This window comes from Rhinatrema bivittatum, chromosome 4, assembly GCF_901001135.1.
Source record: "Rhinatrema bivittatum chromosome 4, aRhiBiv1.1, whole genome shotgun sequence".
Lineage (NCBI taxonomy): Eukaryota > Metazoa > Chordata > Amphibia > Gymnophiona > Rhinatrematidae > Rhinatrema > Rhinatrema bivittatum.
In genome coordinates this window covers 191075544-191097774 of record NC_042618.1, presented here as the reverse complement: position 1 = coordinate 191097774, position 22231 = coordinate 191075544, and the positions used below count along the sequence as shown (strand labels likewise).

General features: G+C 44.9%; 1 protein-coding gene across 6 annotated transcripts in view; it reads right to left on the bottom strand.

The window, feature by feature from the left end:
- The window catches only part of PBRM1 (polybromo 1), a 355730-nt gene that overhangs the window by 194580 nt on the left and 138919 nt on the right, over window positions 1-22231 (bottom strand). For all 6 annotated transcript variants that reach the window (XM_029599448.1, XM_029599445.1, XM_029599446.1 and 3 more), the window contains exon 14: window positions 2170-2267. In XM_029599448.1, the coding sequence (XP_029455308.1) occupies window positions 2170-2267 (98 nt within the window). The remainder of the gene's footprint in view (window positions 1-2169; window positions 2268-22231) is intronic.

Genomic DNA, 22231 nt, shown 5'->3' with positions numbered 1-22231 from the left:
GGAGGGCGGGAAAACCGGCACACCAAAACAACCCCTAAACCCACCCCGACCCTTTAAAACCAATTCCTTATCCCCCCCCCCAAATGTTAAATTACCTGGTGGTCCAGTGGGGGGGGGGGGGGGGTTCCGGCACGATCTCCTGCTCTCGGGCCATCGGCGCCATTTTGGCTGCCACTAATTAAAATGGCGCCGATGGCCCGATAAAAAAAAAACCCCACCCGACCCTTTAAAATCGACCTCACCCTCCCGACCTCCCCAAAACCTTTTAAAATTACCTGGTGGTCCAGGGAGGCCTTGGGGAGAGATCCAGGGGGGCCTCGGGGAGAGATTTCCCGTTCCCAGGCATCAGCTGTTCTAAAAATAAATGCCCCTTTGCCCTTACCGGCCATCTTTACTCATCAGCCCCTATTATAGAGTATAGTATAATAGGGGCTGATGAGTAAAGATGGCCGGTAAGGGCAAAGGGGCATTTATTTTTAGAACAGCTGATGCCTGGGAATGGGAAATCTCTCCCCGAGGCCCCCCTGGACCACCAGGTAATTTTAAAAGGTTTTGGGGGGGTCGGGAGGGTGGGGTCGATTTAAAGGGTCGGGTGGGTTTTGTTTTTTTTTAGCGGCGCGGGCCTCCCTAAAAATAAAATTAGCGATGTGAATTGGAATCAGAAACTAATTCCAATTCACATATCTTAACGATCAGATTCCCCCCCCCCCCCCCCCCCCCCAGCCGAATCTGATCGTTAAGACGATCTGGCACACGATTCACATCTCTACTTGACAGTGTCCATGGTAAAGCGAACATAGTGTTAAAAAGGTTAGGAAAATTGATGGCGTCTAAGATAGAGGGGCATAGTGTAAATAAAGCATTTTTTGTTTGAATTAGGCTCAGCTAAGAGTATTGTAGGCAGAGTTATTTTTTTTTTTGTTGTTTATGGGTATGTGAATTTATTGAGGTCAACTGTAAAATGTATTTTATTTATTTTGATGGTTTTATGTGCTCCATATAATGGATTTTTTATGTTTATTTATATTAATTTTTTGTTCTGAAATTTTGTTATACATTTTGATTGGGTCTTTCAACCTTGGAAGGCAGGATAGAAATGCTTACATTAGATTTAATAACTCTTTATGGACATATGTTATAAAATAAATAAAACAAAACATGAAAATCAAAAGGCATGCAAAAGGGGGAATCAATCGTGGAATTACAATCTGTGCCTCCAAATAGCATCCCTGGCAATTAAACATGATGGTGTGCTAAGAAGCTTAAATTTCTGAATGAAAGGCAGGCCTCAGCGAGGACTAAGCAGAAATAAGTCCAACAAATATAAGATAAACTGGAATATTGTTTAAACATTCTGGGAGGTATTTTCAATAGTCCATGTACCTTGCAGCCAATTTTCAAATAGAACCCACAAGCTGTTCGGCTTTGAAAAATTACCTGCTGCAAAATTTGCACACCAAAAGTGTCCACGTACTTTGCACCTGGCGGCAGAGCAAGGGCAAGAGCAAATTAAAGCGCAGGCTTTTGAAAATCAAAACCTGCATGGAAAGCCATGCATTCTTTTAGCCAGGCAGAGGAAGGCAATTTTTCGGACAGGCCAATTTACCCAGCTCAACAGCTTTGAAAATCTTCCTCATTACATTGAAATAATGAATTGCTTTCTCAATGATTCTTAAGTAATACTTTGGAGGAGGAAAGTGGGAAGGGAGGAAGGAAAACAGAACTTCTCAGTTTATTAATAGTGCAGAAAAGCTTTTCCTGAGCATATGGAGTCCCTGCACTGTACTTACACCTAGCATGCAGTTTCAGAAGCATGCTGCATGAATCGTGAGCATTTCTTCACAGGGTACATGCTATTTAAATGAAAGACTCAAACTGGTTCAGAATAGTCAAAATTACTAGTATTTTGTAAATTACACATTGGGGGTCATTTTTTTTTTTTTAAGGATTTACACATTGGCTTTTGAAAATTGCTATATACATGCCATTTTTAACCCATAATGTTTCTCTTTATTACATGCAAAAAATATCAAGCCAAACTAGAATACATCAAATCTACCAAAGCAAGTTGTATGTTCTTGCAAACCCTATCCTCAAAGCATGCTTTGTACATTGCTCCAGAGAAAATAAATTACATGAGACAGAGCAGGATCAAAACCTGATGTATACCTTTTCCTTTTTGCGCTGCCAGTATCGGATGTGGCAGAAGAGATCATGCTGTCTCCGTCCTCAATGTCGTCTCTCCTTGCTAGCTCTTTCTTCTTAGCCTGAAAGAAAACAAATCCCTGGAGTCAGGCTCACTCTGCCAAATGCTCCCAGAATACATGAATATTAAACAGTTGCAGAGATCAGGTTCACTTCAAAAAGATACATCCAGCAACAATGCAAGATAATTAACATACTGAAAAGGCTTCTAACAATCACCCTAAATACTGTATATATAATTCGCTACGTTTGTAACATATACATGGTAATGAAGGCAATAAAGGACCAAATGGCCCATCCAGTCTACCCAGCAAGCTTCTTATGGTAGTATCTGCAGTGCTGTGCAGGTCCCCCCATGTTTCTCTTAAGGGTAGCCGCTCCGTGAAGTTATCCCCAAGACTTATGATAACCCATAAATATTTACTGCTAGCAACATTTTTACTGGGCGATAAGCCTTCTTGAAAATTCAGACCGTGCTGCTTGACATGCTTTGCTTATGGACTTGGTCTTAGAAGCAGTCCTGTGCTTTTTCCCCTTATGTCTGCATATCAGTACCGCAGACTGTAAGAGTCAGGGTGCATGTTGATTGTTGTCTGAATCCAATTCTTCTTCCTCTTCTCCCACCTACCACTGTCAAAGCAGAGAGCGATTTTGCAGTTGCATCATAAACATCAAGGCTTATTGGTTAAGGGTAGTAACTGCTGCTCTGTGCAGATTACCCCCATGCTTATCAGTTCCCCAGACTGCAAAAGTCAGGACCCTCATTGGTTTTTGTCTGAATCCAACTCCCCTTTTCCCCCTGCCGTTGAAGCGGAAAGCAAAGTTGCAGTTGCATCAAAAGCAACAAGACTTATTGGTTGAAGTAGTAACCGTGCCCTTTTCTTCTATCCTCTAGCCTTTAGGGATCCATAGTGTTTATCCCATGTCCCTTTGAACTCTTTTGACTATTTTCATCTTCACCACCTCCTCTAGAAAGGCATTCCAGGCATCCACCACCCTCTCTGTGAAGAAATATTTCCTGACGCTGGCTCTGAGTCATTCCTCCTGGAGTTTCATTTCGTGACTCCTAGCTCTTCTGATTTCTTTCCAAAGGAAAAGGTTTGAAGTTCATGAATCATTGAAACCTTTCAGGTATCTAAAAGTCTGTACCATATCTCCCCTGTATCTTTTCTTCCAGGATATACATATTTAGATCCTTAGGCCTCTCCTCATAAGTATTACGATACTGAACCCACACAATTTTGGTTGCCCTTCTCTGAACTGCCTCTATCCTGTCTCTATCCTTTTTGAGATATGGGCTCCAGAACTGAACACAGTATTCCAGGTGAGGCCTCACCAAGGTCCTGTACAAGGACATTATCGCCTCCTTTTTCTTACTGGTTATTCGTCTTTGCATCCTAGCATTCTTCTGGCTTTAGCTATCGCCTTGTCACACTGCTTTGTCATCTTCAGATCGCCAAACACTATAAGCCCAAGATCCCTCATTTGGTCCATTCACATTAGTCTTTCACCCCCCCAATCATGTATAGCTCTTTTGGATTACAGCATCCTAGATGCATGTCTCTACACTTCTTGACATTAAATCCCATCTGCCAAATCTTAGACCTCTCTTCAAGCTTTCTTAAATCACTTTTCATTCTCTCAACTCCTTCAGGCATGTCCAGTCTGTTGAAGATCTTAGTATCATCCTCAAATAAACAAACTTTATCTTATATCCTTTCTGCAATGTTGCTCAAAGATATTGAACAGAGACTGTTCCATAACTGATCCTTGTGGCATTCCACTTAACACCATTCTCTCTTCAGAATAGATTCCATTTACCATTACATGCTGTCTCCTATCAGTCAACCAGTTTGTAATCCACTCCACCACCCTGGTGCCCACGCCTAAGCTTCTCATTTTATTCACAAGACTTATGCGGGGTCGAATCAAAAGCTTTGCTGAAATCCAAGCAAATTACATCGATTGCTCTTCCTCAATCCAGTTCTCTAGTCACCCAGTCAAAAAAAAAAAATCAGATTTGTCTGACATAACTTTCCCCTGGTGAATCCATGCTGCCTCGGGTCCAGCAATTCTCCTGACTGTAGATAGTTCACTATCCTTTCTTTTAGCAGAGTCTCCATTAATTTACCCACCCAAAGGTGATGCTAACCAGCCTGTAGTTTCCAGCCTCCTCTTTGCTACTACTCTTGTGAAGCGGGACTACAACTGCTCTTCTCCAATCTAGTGGGCACAACTCCTCATTTCCAGGGATCTATTAAACAGGATTTTCAGCAGATCCGCTAGGACATCTCTGAGTTCCCATAGTATCCCGGGATGTAGGCTCATCTGGCTCCTTGGCCTTGTCCATTTTCAGTTTTCCTTGCTCTTCCCATACATTCTCTTCTGTAAAAGGAGTTGTGTGTACCCCATTCCCATCTATGGTCTTTGTCAACCAGCAACAGTCCTTCTCCAGTGTCTTCTTTAGTGAACTTCAAATTGAAGTATTTGTTTAATATTTCTGCCATTACTTTGTCTCTACACATTGCTTCTTGTCACTTTTCAATTTCACTATACCACTTTGGGCTTTCCTTCTTTCTCTGATATATCTGAAAAAAGTTGTCACCTCTTTACCTCTTTGGTAATACATTCTTCCACCTGATTTCTTTCTTCATCTCCCTCAGTTTCATCAGGCAATCTTCCTTGTGTCCTCTTTTTGAGATCTTTTATAATTCCTGAACGTTGTTCTTTTTGCCTTTATTTTTCTGCCACCTCCTTTGAGATGGCACAGTTTCTTTTTTCCTTGTACCTTTGTTTACTTTTCTAACATACAGATTTATTGCCTTGTAATAGCTCCTTTGCTTATTGGTCACGCTATGTATTGTGCTCTAAAAATATATTTGTGCAACATTTTTGGCAGATTTGATGTCGTTTTCTTAGGGTATCTGGTCAGGGAAATTTTGCGTAAACGTTAATTAAAGAAGAAATAGAATAAAAGTGATTTTTGCATGGGACTCCCAAGACTGCAATTTGTCCTTTTACTCCTGGGATGCACATAAAACCAAATTCAGACTTGTCCAGAATCTGTGCGGGTAAAGGAACGTGAGCAGTTTAATAGTGTGAGAACTTTTACCCACTGCAAAAACTGCACACGTAGTTGATCTGCAGTCAAACTATGTTAGATTTCCCAGTTGGGGGGGGGGGGGGGGGAGTGGACCCCTGCCAATTTTGATGGGCCTTTACATTAGTATTTCAATGAAGGCATCCAGCGCATAAAATGCATAATTAAAAACTTGCAATAGATTATTTTTTTAAATGTTGAAATAAAGGTGAACTGGTAGGCAATACCTTTTTAATGGGCTAACAATACATTTGTGACTAGTCTTTGAATCCTGCACTGACCTGATGAAGTGAGCATAGCTCTCAAAAGCAAATCATTAAATATTAAGTCAGTCCAGCAAAAAAGTATCACCTTTATCACCTATACCTAGTTTGATAACCTTTATTTCTATATAGCGGACTATCATGGCAAACACATTTTTTTAATGTATTAATTAACCATACAGAAAAGTTCCAGTGTCCTTCAATATTTTGAAATGCATATTTAATGTGTTTCATTATGGGACCTATATAGTAAGAGTTATCATCACAGATATAAAATGTGGAAGGCCTCAGATATATAAACAAAAGAATCTTTTTAATTTTACTGTAAAACGCAACTACCACCCTTAATTTTGATATGTTTGGGGTTAAAGCATTGATCATTTTTTAGAAAGTGGTTTAATTCTCCTGCATTGGCAATAGTCCTCCCAGTGTGGTCAAGGTGCAAACAGCTTCATGTCCTCAATGTAGTTAGGTAGCAGAGTGTTACACTTTCCCACTCCTCCACCCCCCATATTGTAAAGGCTCTCAATCTCAGCTAAAATGTAAAGCGGGGACCATCTTCTGCTCATAAAACAGATACTAAACTTGGATCATAGCCAAAAGGCAAAGAAATGATGTATCACACAGCACTCCTAAGGAAAGGATTCAATCAAGTACTGCTTTTACAGCAATAACTATAGGCTGCACCCATTGACAACTGCCTTTTATATTCTATTAGAGTACAATAGTCTTTCCATATAATCCAGTAAAAGCACCAATACTATCACACTAATGTATTTGTGTTGAGATACAGCAGAGGAAAAATGCAGCTATGTAGTGAGAATGGCTAGTTGTTAAGATCACAGAGGATGGAAAAACCATGCTGTATATCAAATCACCCTTATAAAAGAGGGATCTGGTTAAAAACGAAAAAAAAACAAACCCCCAACAAAATACAAAAAAAAAAAAAATGATTATGCACCAAAAGCCAGCACTACTGGGCATCAAGACAATACAGAAGTGTTATGGAAAGGAAATGGCAAGCATCTTGTACATGCTGCCAGACAGCAGAGTTGCTTACCTATGGTGTTCGCCCAGGACAGCAGGATGTGAGTCCTCACAGATGGAGCCCTGTCACGGAATACTTTTGTCAAAGTTTCTAGAACTTTAGAACTTTGAGTGGCACACTGAACATGCTCAGCATGCCATCAACCATTTGGCCACACGGGGTTCCCCTTCAGTCTTGTTTTATAGCAAAAGTATGAGTGAAAAATAAAACAAAATGAAAGCAAACCCAACTCCGTGGGGTGGCAGGTGGGTCTTGTGAGGACTAACTTCTGCTGACCTGTTACAGGTAAACAACTCTTTCTCCCAGGACAAGCAGGATGGTAGTCCTTACAGATGGGTGAATAGCAAGCTGCAGGCTGCTCCAGAACACCCTGGGCCAACAGACACCTAATAATGTGCAACAAGCACAAAAACAGGGCAGCCTGAACACCAGACGGGGCCCTAGGTAGGAAGAACTGGGTTGTTACACTGGAAACAGATTACAGAGGACAGACTGGCCAAAGACACTGCCTGTCCACTGTCCTTATCCAGACAGAAATGGGCTGCGAAGGTGTGAAGGGAACTCTGCGTCATGGCTTTACAGATTTCAGAAACAGGGACTGCTCAGAAGAGTGCCAATGATGCAGCCATGGCCCTCACTGAGTGCACTTTTACTCGGCCCGCTAGTGGAAGGCCTGCTTGCTCATAGCAGAAAGCAATACTGTCCACCAATCAATTAGAGAGGGTCTGCTTGCCCACTGCAACTCCTAGTCTATTCTTATCGAAGGAGACAAAGAGTTGGGTGGACTGCCTGTGGGCTGTGGTGCACTCTAAATAAAAGGCGAGAGCATGCTTGCAGTCCAAGGTATGCAGAGCCCGCTCACCTGGGTGTGAGTGTGGTCTCGGGGAAAAAGGTGGGCAAAACAATGGACTGATTTAGGTGGAAGTCCATTACTACCTTAGGCAGGAATTTGAAGTGAGTGCGCAGTACCACCCTGTCATGGAAGAACCTTGTGTAAGGTGGATAGGTTACCAGGGCCTGCAACTCACTGACTCTGTGAGCAGAAGTAACCGCCACGAGGAAGAGGACTTTCCAAGTGAGGTGCTTGCACTCGCAGGAGCTCAAACAGAGGCTGCACAAGCCATTTCAACACTATGTTGAGGTCCCATGCCACAACAGGAGGGCGTAGCGGAGGCTTTAGTAGTAAGCCTCTCATGAAGTTCTTCACTAGGGGTTGCACCGAGATTGAGGTATCACCCACCCCTCGATGTATGCGCTAATGACACTCAGATGTACCCGATTTGAGCTGGTCTATAGACCAGACTCCGAAAGGCACCAGAAGCAGTCCAAAAGGGTTGTCATGGGGCAAGAGAAGGGGTCAAGGCCTTCTTGTGTGCACCATGAGGAGAACCTTTTCCACTTTGCCTGATATGACTGCCGCATGGAAGGCTTTCGCGAAGCTACTAGGACCTGCGAGACATTGGCAGAAAGGTTGAGGGGCTGGAATATCAGGCTTTCAACATCCAGACTGTCAGGGACAGGGACCGGAGGTTCGGGTGGTGTAGCCTGCCTTGATCCTGCGTGATGAGGGCGAGCGAGGTGCCCAGGCGAATGGGTTCCTGGACAGAGAGGTCGCAGATGATGGAGAACCAGACCTGACGCGGCCAATGTGGGGCTATGAGGATCATGGAGCCTCGGTCCTGCTGTAGCTTCAAGAGAGTCTTGGTTATTAGCGGAATCGGAGGGTATGCATATAACAAACCTATGCTCCAGGAATGGGGGAAGGCATTCATGGGTGGTGTCTTTCAATCCCCCTGTAGGGAGCAGAATCGGTCCACCTTGGGGTTCTGCGAGGACACAAAGAGATCGACGTTTGGCTGACCCCACTGGCGGAAGATCCTGGGGGATTCAGAGACCACTCATGGGGCTGGAATGCCCAGCTGAGGCGGTTCACCACTACATTCTGTGTGCCTGCCAGATAAGTGGTTCACAGGAGCATGGAATGCAACAGGTCCCAGGCCCAAATCTGCACCGCCTCTTGGCAAGCAGATAAGAGCCCGTGCCCCCGTTTGCTGAGATACCACATGGCTACCTGGTTGTCCGCCGGGATCAGGATGACCTTGTTGGACAGGTAGTCCTGGAATGCGTAGAGGGCATATCACATCGCCCGGAGTTCCAGGAAGTTGATCTGGCAGGCTGCCTCGGCTCTCGACCACATCCCTTGTGTGTGGAGGCGGTTGACATGGCTGCCCCAGCCCAGGTTGGAGGCATCGGTGGGCTGAAAAGGAAGCCCTGTTTGTTGGATTTCTGCATCCACCAGGCGAGGGACAGCCAGAGTGGAGTGGTTATGTGGACCCGTGCCGAGAGTTTTTGAGAGGCTTGGCTCTACTGAGATCTCAGGGTCCACTGCGTGACTCTCATGGCTAGGCGGGCCATTGGGGTGACGTGGACAGACGATGCCATATGCCCCAACAACCTGAGGAGCAGGTGGGCAGAGGTCACCCGCTGGCGTCGGATGGAGGCTGCCAGGTTGGCCAGGGTAGTTACGTGTTCGTTGGGAAGGAACGCCTTGGCCAAAGTCATGTCCAGGTCTGTGCCGATAAATGACAGTTTTTGAGAAGGAGTCAAGAGGGATTTCGGGTAGTTGACCAGGAAACCCAGTGACTGAAGGATTTGTAAGGTTAAGTGGAGGGAGTGAAGGGCTCCCTCCTTGGACGAACTCTTGATAAGCCAATCATCCAGATATGGGAATACATGTACGCTGCTTCGGCACAACTGTGCTCAGACAACTGCCAGGCACTTTGTGAATACCCGGGGCACAGAGGCAAGCCAAAAGGGAAGAACCCTGTACTGGAAGTGACAGTGACCCACAACAAATCGCAGATATTTGCGATGAGGTGGAAAAATCGCAATATGTGCGTAAGCGTTTTGTAGATCCAGAGAGCAGAGCCATTCCCCCTGCTGCAGTAGTGGGAGTAGGGTGCCCAAGGACACCATTCTGAACCGCTCTCTGCGCAGGAACCTGTTTAAGGCTCAAAGGTTAAGGATGGGATGGAGGATGCCTGTCTTTTTCGGGATGAGAAGGTAGCGTGAGTAGAACCCTTGGCCTCTCTGGGTCCAGGGAACCGGTTCCACGGCTCTGGACTGTAGCAGGGCCAAGAGTTCTAACTCTAGGGCCGCTGTGTGATCGACCAGACTCCACGACTGAGAAGGTGGGGAGTCTGGCGGCACTGCGAGAAAACTGAGGTGGTAACCGTGGGCTATGATGGACAATACCCATCGGTCGGTGGTGATTGGTATCCAATTCCTGGCGAAGTGGCACAGTCGACCTGCGACAGGTGGGTTGGTTGGTGCAGGTGGGGGGGGGGGGGGGTTGGATTCTGCTCTCTGGATGTGAGTCAAAATCTAGCTGCAGGACTAGGCTGGGGAGCTGGCTGTGCCCTCTGTTCGCAAGGATGACCTGTTTGAGAGGGCAGAGTTATACGAGCACGGGATGCTGGAAGTTAGTATCTCCGTGATTTGTAGAACTGTTTTCTGGTGTCCCTACGTGGACCGCGTCGGGCCACTGAGGGGGCATTGGTGGTAGTGGAGAGCTGACGCAAGGTCTCATGGTGATCCTTGAGTTGGGCCACTGCATCACTGATTTTATCAACAAACAGGTTCTCTCCTGTACAGGGGAGGCCTGCCAATTTGTCTTGCACCTCAGGATGAAGGTCTGAGGCTTTAAGCCAGGCCCAGCGTCTGGCACTAATGCCAGCTGCTGAGATTCTTGAGAATGTTTTGAAGGCGTCATAAGCCACCCTTCACCTCGTGCTTTCCGGCTTCCAACCCTTTAGTATGGAGTCCAGACCCTCCTGAAACTGCTGTGGCAGGGTTTCCGAAAAATCCTGGACTTGTTTCCAAAGGTTTCAATTATATTTATTTATTTATTTATTTATTTTGTTATACCGAGTTTCATGACTAGTATCACATCAACCCGGTTTACAGTTAACAATGGGTGAAGAGCAGAGCGTAACGTAATAAGCAATATTCCCAATTAAAACTTTAAATACAGTATAACAGTTAAAGGATGTGAGAAAGTTACAATAAAACAGGGAAAATTAACTAGGATCTGGAAAAGGGGAGAAATTGAACAAAGCAATATTTACATTAAATATTTACAATAAATATTTACATTTATACTGGATCATATAGAGCTGGTATGCCACTATGTGAGCCTCCAGCACAGACCCCTGGAAAACCCATCAACCAAGGGCTTCTAGGGCTCTTTGGTCTTTTCCTGGAGGGGCAGAGGAATGAGGGCGGGTCCTCTTGGCCTTCTTCTGGGCTGACTCTACCACCACTGACTGGTGGGGCAACTGGCTTTTTTGAAAACCTAGGGCCTGTTGCACTAGGTACGTGGCATTGGTCTTTTTATTGACCGAAGGCACAGAACCGGGATGTTCTCAGAGACTGTGCAGGAGGTCTAGGACTGGGATAGCCATGACCTCTTTTGGAGTGTCCACAAACTGTAGGACCTCCAACATCTTGTGGCGGGCATCTTCCTCTGTTGCAAGTTGAAAGGGTATTGTCTCTGCCATTTCCCTTACGAAGCTAGCAAAAGAGAGGTTTTCCGGGGGTAAGCGCCAACTCTCTCCAGGGGAGAAGGTTCTGAAAGAAGGTCCTCGGAAGCCTCAGAAGAATGGTCCAAGGAGGCATCACCCATGGGTCTTCAGGGGCCTCTTCCTCACCAGGGAGGTGCCTGGGTCAAGGAGAGAGGGTCAACCCCAGAGTACGGGGTGCAGGCACTGATGGGCGGAGAGGCTGCACCACCTTGGTGCCGGCACCGAGGACACCGGGATCTGAGAGGGATGCCGGGGCATCAGAAGGCCCAATGGTCTGGGATCCGGCATCTTCCTCCTCTGAGGAGACTGGGATGGAGACTGGAGGAGGTATTGGTGGTTGGCTGGGCACCGGAGGCCTGGCTGGTATGGGCTGTGTTGGCAGAGTACAGAGGAGGACTTCCAGCTTTTCCATTGAAAACCATGAAGGGCGTTGAGCACTGCCTGTTAGACCATGCTGTCCAACTTCTCCTGGAATGAGGGTGTGGAGTGAACCGACCCTGGAGGAGGCGGCAGGCAATGCGTCACCGGAGCATTCACGGGAGTCCATGGGGGCTCGGTGCCTATCACCATTACCGGTGGGGAATGCCTTGGGCTCACGGGTGCAGAGGAGGATGGGGACTCCTCTCCCCAGGGCCTCTTTGGAGGAGGCTCGGTCGAGGCCGGTGTCGGCACAGGACGAAGATGGGTGTTGGTGCTGGTGGCTATGCTTCCCACGGTGCTCGGCCCGGTCTTTCTTCGGCGCCAAGGATGATGATGAGGAAGCCTTGGAATGGGTTGATGCCAGTGAAGTTTGGTCTCCTGCTCTTAAGTCCTTCCGGTGGAGCTTCGATGGAGAGGGACCAGAATCAGATGGACCCCTTCGACCCGATGTACCCGTCACCGGAGTCGATGGAGCAGGTTGCTTGGGCCCAAACAAATGCTCCATCTTTTCCAGGCGGGCGTGCCGGCCTTTGGGGGTCATCTGGACACAGTTCTGACATCGACGGATGTCATGGGAAGGCCAGAGGCAGAAAACACACACATTGAGTGGGTCAGTTATAGACATAGTCCGCGGGCACTCGGGACACTTCCTAAACCCGGTCGCCATGGTAAAAAGAGGCGGCGTGTGGTCGGTGACCATCGGTCACCGTGAGAATAAACGGGAACAGACACCAAAAACGCGAAGTGAAGTGAAGTCACCGAAAACAGAGTCAATGCGCGATGGGGGACCCCGGCATGGGGTAGAGAGTGAAGGTAAACTTCAAAACATTTCCGTGAGGAATATTGTGAAGAAAAACTCACACAGAGCTCCAAGAACTACAAGGCAAATACTGCGTGGAAAAAAAAGAGAGACTGAAGGGGGGACCCCTTGTGGCCTCAGGGTTGGTGACATGCTGAGCATGCTCAGTGTGCCAGTCAAAATTCTAGAAACTTTGACAAAAGTATTCCGTGACAGGGCTTCATCTGATGATGTCACCCATCTGTGAGAACTACCATTCTGCTTGTCCTGGGAGAACTAAAAATATCTTAAAAGCACTGGCACTCAAAGCATCGAGACGTCATACAAGTAAAGCATACTGAAGAGTTTTAACTCAGGGAGTATCAGAATACTGATGCCTAGGGAAAATATATGCAACCCAAGAGATAATGTTTATATGGCAGAAAGGCATTAAAGAACCAATGTTTTCTAGATGAAAGGGGCAGTGGTTATACAACATACACACTCAAGGAATCAGAGAGTTCATGCGAAGAGAGCATGAGGAATAGGGCAACAAATTAAATACGGATAAGAAAGATAAAGCCAAAAATGGCAAAATGCTCTTAATGGGCTGAAGTTATGTTCAAAACATTAATGCATCAAATAAGCACTGCTGACTTAGCTCATCTTGAAGTACAGAAGCCCTAAGGGAATGCAAACACTCCTAAAACATTAATGCATAAGGTTGTGTGAGAGATTCATAGCATTTATCAGGCTGTAAAACAACCTCAAAGTACTATGAAGCTGAGGACATGCAGAGGCACAAAATACCTTGAGCATGCTTAAGCTTCCTTACGGCACAAAAAATAGCGCTAGCTACTAATGTAATAAACCCACCTCAGGTTGCTAAAACATTTTCAGAGGCTAAAGTAATAAGGTGTGCTAAATTTATTACATCTTTTTACTCAAAATTTAGCAGACATTTTGTGCACTAAATTTTACTCCCAATTTAATAGGATTTTTATCACTAAAAATGTAATTACATAAAATGTAAGTAAAAATATGTGCTAAAATTATGCACCTCCACGCTAATCTTAGTTAAATGAAGAGATTAATTATTATTCCCCAGTGCATGGAGGTGCAATAAAAACTCTGAATTCTTAGCTCATATCTTTTTTTAATGTCTGAAATGTAACACCTGGGCCACATATGTAACAAGGTTAACTCACATTTCTAGGGCTAGTTTAAACTCTATGGCAGTGTAGCAGCATGGTCCCAGACCTGGAGTTCCTGGGTGTGAGGGTCCTGGGTCAACTCTCCCAGGACGGAGGTTAAACATCAAATCCAGGAACCCCAGGCCTGGGAACATGCTGTCATGGCACCTTAGACTTAGCATCAATCCCAGAAATGTGAGATAGAGATGGAATAAAAAAATAAGTTAAAATTTCAAGCATTAAAAAAATACAGCTAAATACAGGTATACCTGAATACCAAACACCCCAAAACCTCCAACCCTCCATACTTATCTATCCTATAAAACATCTCATCTGTCTCCTGTCTTCCTTCTGGCCACTTAAAAACGGCAGAAGTTCATCTGAACTCAGTGAGGAAACAGCATTTTACAAGATAAGTGTGGGGTGGGGTTAGGCACCTGTAGGGAGGTGGGTTAGGTGTGTGAGGGAGTAGGTGGGAAGTGCCCCAGAAGTCTGTATTGGGATCTGTGCTATTCAGCATACGCATAAATGATCTGGAGAAAGGAATAATGAGTGAGGACACCAAATTTGCAGATGACACAATTGTTTCAAGTCGTTAAGACAGCAGCAGATTGTAAAGAACTGCAGAAGGATCTTGTGAGACTAGGAGAGTGGGCATCTAAATAGCAGAGGTAATTTAATGTAGACAAGCGCAAAGTGATGCATGTAATGAAAAATAACCCCAACTACAGATACACGGTGCTGGATTCCATGTTAGAAGTCACCACCCAGTAAAAGGATCTTGAAATCCTTGAGAACAATATCTTGAAATCTTAGCTTAGAAGCAGTCAAAAATGCAGCCAGAATGTTAGGAATTATTTTGAAAGGAATAAGGTACACAAATAAGAATTTGTTTAGACCCGTGGTACAACTGCATCTTCAGTATTGTATGCAGTTCTGGTTACTCCATCTCAAAAGGCATAGCAGACATAAAATGGTACAGAGAAGGTTGACAAAAATGATAAAGAAGATAGAAAAACTGTCTTATGGAGAAAATCTAAACAGATTAGGGCTCTTTAGATAAAAGACACTTGAAAGGGAGTATAATTGAGATTATGTTCTTATCAATAAAATCATGAGTAAGCGTGGAACAGGTAAATAGGGAACAGTTGTTTACGCTTTCAAACACTAAGACTAAGTGACACTGCATGAAAGTAGCAAATTTAAAACTAATCTTAGGAAGTATATTTTCACTCTGTGTACAATCAAACATAGAAACATAGAAACATAGAAATGACGGCAGAAGAAGACCAAACGGCCCATCCAGTCTGCCCAGCAAGCTTCACATTTTTTTCTCATACTTATCTGTTTCTCTTAGCTCTTTGGTTCTATTTCCCTTCCACCCCCACCATTAATGTAGAGAGCAGTGATGGAGCTGCAACCAAGTAAAATATCAAGCTTGATTAGTTAGGGGTAGTAGGGGTAGTAACCGCCGCAATAAGCAAGCTACACCCATGTTTATTTCTTTTACCCAGACTGTGTTATTCAGCCCTTATTGGTTGTTTTTCTTCTCCCCTGCCGTTGAAGCAGGGAGCTATGCTGGATATGCGTGAAGTATCAGTTTTTCTTCTCCCCTGCGGTTGAAGCAGGATATGCATTGAAAGTGAAGTATCAGGCTTATTTGGTTTGGGGTAGTAACCGCCGTAACAAGCCAGCTACTCCCCGCTTTGTGAGTGCGAATCCTTTTTTCTTCTCCCCTGCCGTTGAAGCAGAGAGCTATGCTGGATATGCGTGAAGTATCAGTTTTTCTTCTCCCCTGCCGTTGAAGCAGAGAGCTATGCGTGAAGTATCAGTTTTTCTTCTCCCCTGCCGTTGAAGCAGAGAGCTATGCTGGATATGTATTGAAAGTGAAGTATCAGGCTTATTTGGTTTGGGGTAGTAACCGCCGTAACAAGCCAGCTACTCCCCACTTTGTGAGTGCGAATCCTTTTTTCCACATTTCCTCTTGCTGTTGTAGCTTAGAGTGATGTTGGAGTCACAGTAACCATGTGTATGTTTATTGAATAAGGGTATTATCTCCAGGCAGTAGCCGTCATTCTGGCGAGCCACCCACTCTTTATTGACGGCCTCTTGATTTTATGGATCCACAGTGTTTATCCCACGCCCCTTTGAAGTCCTTCACAGTTCTGGTCTTCACCACTTCCTTCGGAAGGGCATTCCAGGCATCCACCACCCTCTCCGTGAAGAAATACTTCCTGACCTTGGTTCTGAATCTTCCTCCCTGGAGCTTCAAATCGTGACCCCTGGTTCTGCTGATTTTTTTCCTATGGAAAAGGTTTGTCGTTGTCATTGGATCATTAAAACCTTTCAAGTATCTGAAAGTCTGTATCATATCACCTCTGCTCCTCCTTTCCTCCAGGGTGTACATATTTAGATTCTTCAATCTCTCCTCATAAGTCATTTGATGAAGACCTTCCACCTTTTTGGTCACCCTTCTCTGGACCGCCTCCATCTTGTCTCTGTCTCTTCGGAGATACGGTCTCCAGAACTGAACACAATACTCCAGGTGAGGTCTCACCAAGGACCTGTACAAGGGGATAATCACTTCCCTTTTCTTACTCGATATTCCTCTCTCTATGCAGCCCAGCATTCTTCTGGCTTTAGCTATCGCCTTGTCACATTGTTTCTCCGACTTCAGATCATTAGACACCATCACCCCAAGGTCTCTCTCCTGCTCCGTGCACATCAGCCTTTCTCCCCCCATCGAATACAGTTCATTCGGATTTCCACTCCCCATATGCATGACTTTGCACTTCTTGGCATTGAATGTCAGCTGCCATGTCTTCGACCACTCTTCCATCTTCCTTAAATCCCGTCTCATTCTCTCCACTCCTTCCGGCGTGTCCACTCTGTTGCAGATCTTAGTGTCATCCGCAAAAAGACATACCTTACCTTCTATCCCTTCCGCAATGTCGCTCACAAAGATATTGAAAAAGACCGGTCCCAACACCGATCCCTGCGGTACACCGCTTAAAACCGCTCTCTCTTCAGAGAGAGTTCCATTTACCATCACACATTGTCTTCTGTCCGTCAACCAGTTTGCAATCCAGGCCACCACCTCGGCACTCACTCCTAAGCTTCTCATTTTATTCACCAGTCTCCTGTGCGGGACAGTGTCAAAAGCTTTGCTGAAATCCAAGTAGATGACATCGAGTGCTCTTCCTCGATCCAATTCCTTGGTTACCCAGTCAAAAAAGTCAATCAGATTTGTCTGACAGGATCTTCCAATGGTGAATCCATGCTGCCTCTGGTCCAGCAATTCTCCCGACTGTAGATAGTTCACTATTCTCTCTTTCAACAGTGACTCCATTACTTTTCCCACCACCGAAGTGAGGCTAACCGGTCTGTAGTTACCAGCCTCTTCTCTGTTCCCACTCTTGTGAAGCGGGACCACCACCGCTCTCCTCCAATCATTCGGCACCACTCCCGTTTCTAGGGATCTATTGAATAGGTCACACAGCGGACCTGCCAGCACATCTCTGAGCTCCCTCAGTATTCTGGGATGAACTTCATCAGGCCCCATGGCTTTGTCCACTTTCAGTTTCACCAGCTCTTCCCATACATTTTCTACTGTAAATGGAGTTACATCTACTCCATTCCCCTCCAGTTTCTTGTTAACTAGTGTCGGTCCTTCTCCAGGGTCCTCTTTAGTGAACACAGAACTGAAGTATTCATTTAATATTTCTGCCATTTCTTCGTCTCTCTCCACGCATTGATCCTTTCCACCTTTCAATTTCACTATACCATTTTGAACTTTTCTCTTTTCACTGATATATCTGAAAATGTTTTGTTACCACTCTTTACCTCTTTGGCAATCCTCTCTTCCGCTTGACTTTTTGCCATCTTGATTAATTTCTTCGTCTCCCTCAGTTCTACCAGATATTCTTCTTTGTGTTCCTCCTTTTGGGATCTTTTATATTTCTTGAATGCTGTTCTTTTAGCCTTTATTTTGTCAGCCACCTCCTTTGAGAACCAGATAGGTTTCATTTTTCTTTTGCTTTTCTTACTTTTCTAACATATAGATTAGTTGCCTTGGTGATTGCTCCTTTTAGATTGGTCCACTGTTGATCCACATCTCTCTCGTTTTCCCAGCCTTTTAGTTCTTCCTCCAGGTACTTCCCCATTTCATCAAAGTCTGTGTTTTTGAACATCAAAACTTGGGTTTTTGTGCTTCTTTTTTGTGTCCTTTTTGTGATATTAAACCATACCGTTTGATGATCACTGGTGCTGAGGTGGGCACCCACCTGGACGTCTGAGACATTATCTCCATTAGTGAGCACTAAGTCGAGTATAGCTCCTTCTCTCGTGGGTTCCATTACCATTTGTTTGAATAAAGCTACTTGCAGGGCATCTACTATTTCTCTACTATTTTTAGATTCTGCAGATGGGATTCTCCAGTCTACATCTGGCATATTAAAGTCTCCAACGATCACCACTTCTCCTTTCTTTGCTATCCTGTGGATGTCTTCAATCAGATCTCTGTCCAGCTCTTCCTTTTGGTTTGGAGGCCTGTAAACCACTCCAATAAAAATGGATGCCCCATCAAGATATGGAATATGTTGCAGAGGACGTGGTCAAGGCACCTAACATAATGGGGTTCAAAAAAAGATTGAACAAGTTCCTGAAGGACATTTATCAGCCAGGTAGACATGGGAAAGCCAGTGCTTATCCCTGGGAGTCAAATACAAGAAACAGATCAACTATTGGGGATCTGCTGAGTACTTGCAACCTGGACTGGCCACTGTTAGAGACAGGATGCTGGGCATGGAGGACCTTGGTCTGACTCAGCATGGCACTTATTTTCATAATAATTGTAATGAATACGTATGAGATAAATTTGCTTATATTGGTAACTTAGTATATGCAAATATATCTCAGATATATTCATTGTGGCTATCCAGAAAACCAGACTGGTTAGCTGTGCCTCTAGGAATGGGCTGAGAAACACTGTCCAGATATGTTAGTAGTCCAAGGTTGTCCCAGGCATTGAAATTTTTTTTTTTAAGATACCTACAGATTCATGAAGAATCCAATAATGTACACAGAGGCACTTTAGAAGCATCAAATGATTTTTCAGATATCAAGGTAACTTTATGGTTCTTAAATATCCTTGAAATATTGCTGTGTGGAAACTATCTTGAGGTCTAGAAGCACACATGAGATGCAAAGAACTTCTGATATATTGAAGAATTTTGGAAGCAAAAATGTAGATACTTTTCAAGACAATAAGATGGCATTAAAGAATAATCATAAGATATTGAACAATCCCCAGGCTTAGAATTATACAGGCATACTCAAGGTACCACATATGATTAAAGTACTAAAAACATCACGGAAGGGTCACTTTATAACTATCTCAAGTAACACTCACAAGATGCCAAAAACTGTGAGCTCCCTAAGGATTCTCATGGATATATTATTTATTAAATCTGATATTCAAGTAATTAAAAAACAGCCAAGATGCAAATGCAGTTGAGGAATAGAAGTATACCCAACGTGCCAAACCAACTTGGAAGCAGCAAAGTGCAGATTAACTGAAGGTGTTTCAAGGAACAGAATCATTGCACATGCCATGAACCTATAAGGTTTTGAAGAACTTTCAAGTACTGTCTTTCATAAGCACCCTAACTCAAGGTATGCAGAAAAGCATAACTGAAATATTGCTATGCCAGAACTGTCTAAAGCAGTGGTTCCCAAACCTGTAATGGGAGACCCACAGCCAGCCAGGTTTTCAGGATATCCACAATGCATATGCATGAGCTAATGGACAAACTAACAAAAACTTGATTATTAACAGACGACCATTCAGCAATCAGGAAACACTGAGCTCAAACAATGAGTGTAACACTAGTCTAAGGACTGGATTGACACTTAACAGTAGTCACTGGAACACGCAGCCACGCAGGAGGACAATAGCAAAAACATCCGTCAGCCAAGGGCAGGAAGGTAGATCCACCTATCCTTATTAAAGAAAAGGACATTATCAGGTAAGTAGCAATTTCTCCTTTCTTAGCATTCGGATAGGTGGATCCAGAACCAGTGGGATGTACCAAAGCTACTCCCAAATAGGGCAGGAGGTTGTCCACAGTCCGATCAATAGCTCATGTGAAAAAGCTGCGTCATCCCGGGCCTGCACATCCAGGTGTTAATGCCTGGAAAAGATATGTAAGGAGGACCACATCACAGCTCAGCAAATCTTGAAGAGAGACAGCAATCTAATTTCTGCCCATGACATTGCCTGAGCCCTAATGGAATGAGCACTAACCTGACTAAGCAAAGGCTGCTCAGCATCCACAAACGTGGCCGTGACTACCTCCTTAATCCAGCAGGCTACTGTAGCCCGCAATGCCAGCTCTCCCGGTTTACTCCCGCCATGGAGTATAAGAACACAAGAACATAAGAAATTGCCATGCTGGGTTAGACCAAGGGTCCATCAAGCCCAGCATCCTGTTTCCAACAGAGGCCAAACCAGGCCACAAGAACCTGGCAATTACCCAAACACTAAGAAGAACCCATGCTACTGATGCAATTAATAGCAGTGACTATTCCCTAAGTAAATTTGATTAATAGCCGTTAATGGACTTCTCCTCCAAGAACTTATCCAAACCTTTTTTGAACCCAGCTACACTAACTTCACTAACCACAACCTCTGGCAACAAATTCCAGAGCTTAATTGTGCATTGAGTGAAAAAAATGTGCTGCTTGCTAACTTCATGGAATGCCCCCTAGTCCTATTATTTGAAAGTGTAAATAACTGATTCACATCTACTCGTTCAAGACTTCTCATGATCTTAAAGACCTTTATCATATCTCACTTCAGCCGTCTCTTCTCCAAGCTGAACAGCCCTAACCTCTTCAGCCTTTCCTCATAGGGGAGCTGTTCCATCCCCTTTATCATTTTGGTTGCCCTTCTCTGTACCTTCTCCATCGCAACTATATCTTTTTTTGAGATGCGGTGACCAGAATATAAACAGCTAGACAGTCTTCCTGAGAGGCTTAGAAACCTCCAAATACCTCAAGATATGCCTCTTAACATCCAAGGACAGTAACAGGCAATATTCCTCCTCATCTCTCTCCCTGTCCAGAATCAAAGAAATTGATTGATTTAAGTGAAAATCTGAAACCATCTTTGGCAAAAAAGACGGAACAGTACGCAACTGTATCGCCCTCAGAGTCATTCATAGAAATGGTTCCCAGCAAGACAAAGCTTGCAGTTCAGAGACACTATGCACAGAATAAATTACCACAAGAAACATCGTTGTCAACGTAAGTAACTTCGAGGAAAAGCTGCGCAGTGGTTGAAAGGTGGGACCTGCCAGGAAATCCAAAACCAGATTAAGACTCCACAAAAGTACTGGCAACTGCAGGGGAGGATGAAGATGCTTCACCCCTTTTAAGAAACGAGCCACATCTGGATGAGCTGACAAGGGTCCACCATTCCCCTGACCTCGGAAACAGGCAAGAGCCACCTCCTGTACCTTCAGTGAATTAAGGGCCAACCCTTTTCGCAACCTATTCTGCAAAAACTCCAAAATGAGTAAGATCTTACCTGAATGATACACACCCCAAGTCTCAAACACTCGCCAAACCCGCACATAGGCTAAGGAAGTGGAGAACTTTCTCACTCATAGCAAGGTGGCAATCACTGCAGCAGAATATCCCTGCTTTAGCATCCGAGCCCTTTCAAGGACCATACTGTAAGACAAAATAGAATCGGATCTTCATGAAGAACAGGCCCCTGCTGTAGCAGGTCCCTGTGAACTGGTAACCTGATAAAGTCCACCAGGAGCCTTCGCAAACCTGCAAACCACGGCCTCCTGTGCCAATTTGATGCCACCAGAAGCACCATCCCTGTGTGACTCTCAATCCTCCGAATCATTCTGCCCAACATGGAACATGGGGGAAAAGCATATAGGAGCTTGCCCACCGGCCACTCCTGCAAAGGACATCAATGCCCAAGGGCTTTTGATCTTTCCTGTGACTGAAGACGCACAGAACCTTCGAATTTGTGAGATGTTGCTAGTGGCCAGTAGTCCACTATGAGCTGGAATGCCTCGTTTGACAATTCCCATTCTCCTGGGTCAAGACTCTGCCTGCTGAGAAAGTCTTACATTGTCTTTTCCTGCAATGTGGGAGGCAGAGATCTCCTGAAGATGCACTTCCGCCCATTCCATGAGTTGGGCTATTTCCTGAGACACTTGCTGGCTCTTGGTGCCACCCTGGCGACTGATGAATTTCTGACATTATCCAAACCGCTCGACCCTGCAATTGGTCGACAAATCGTAAGCAAGCCAACCAGATGGCCTGGGCTTCCAGCCAATTGATGCTCCAAAGAGACTATTCTGTAGTCCAGCACCCTTGTGCCATCAACTCCTGACAGGGGGGCCCCGCCCCCCCCCCCCCAGGAGGCTTGCATCAGTCGTAAGCACTAGCCAGTCCAGTAATCGTAGGGAAACCCCCTTCCTTAGATGGTCCGCTTGCAACCACCACTGCAGCTGTATGCTGATCTCCACCGGGAAGTGAAGCCATATCGAATAATCGAGACTGTGGACTTCAACAAACTAGAAGACTGTGGCCGTCATCAAACCAAACACCTGTAGAT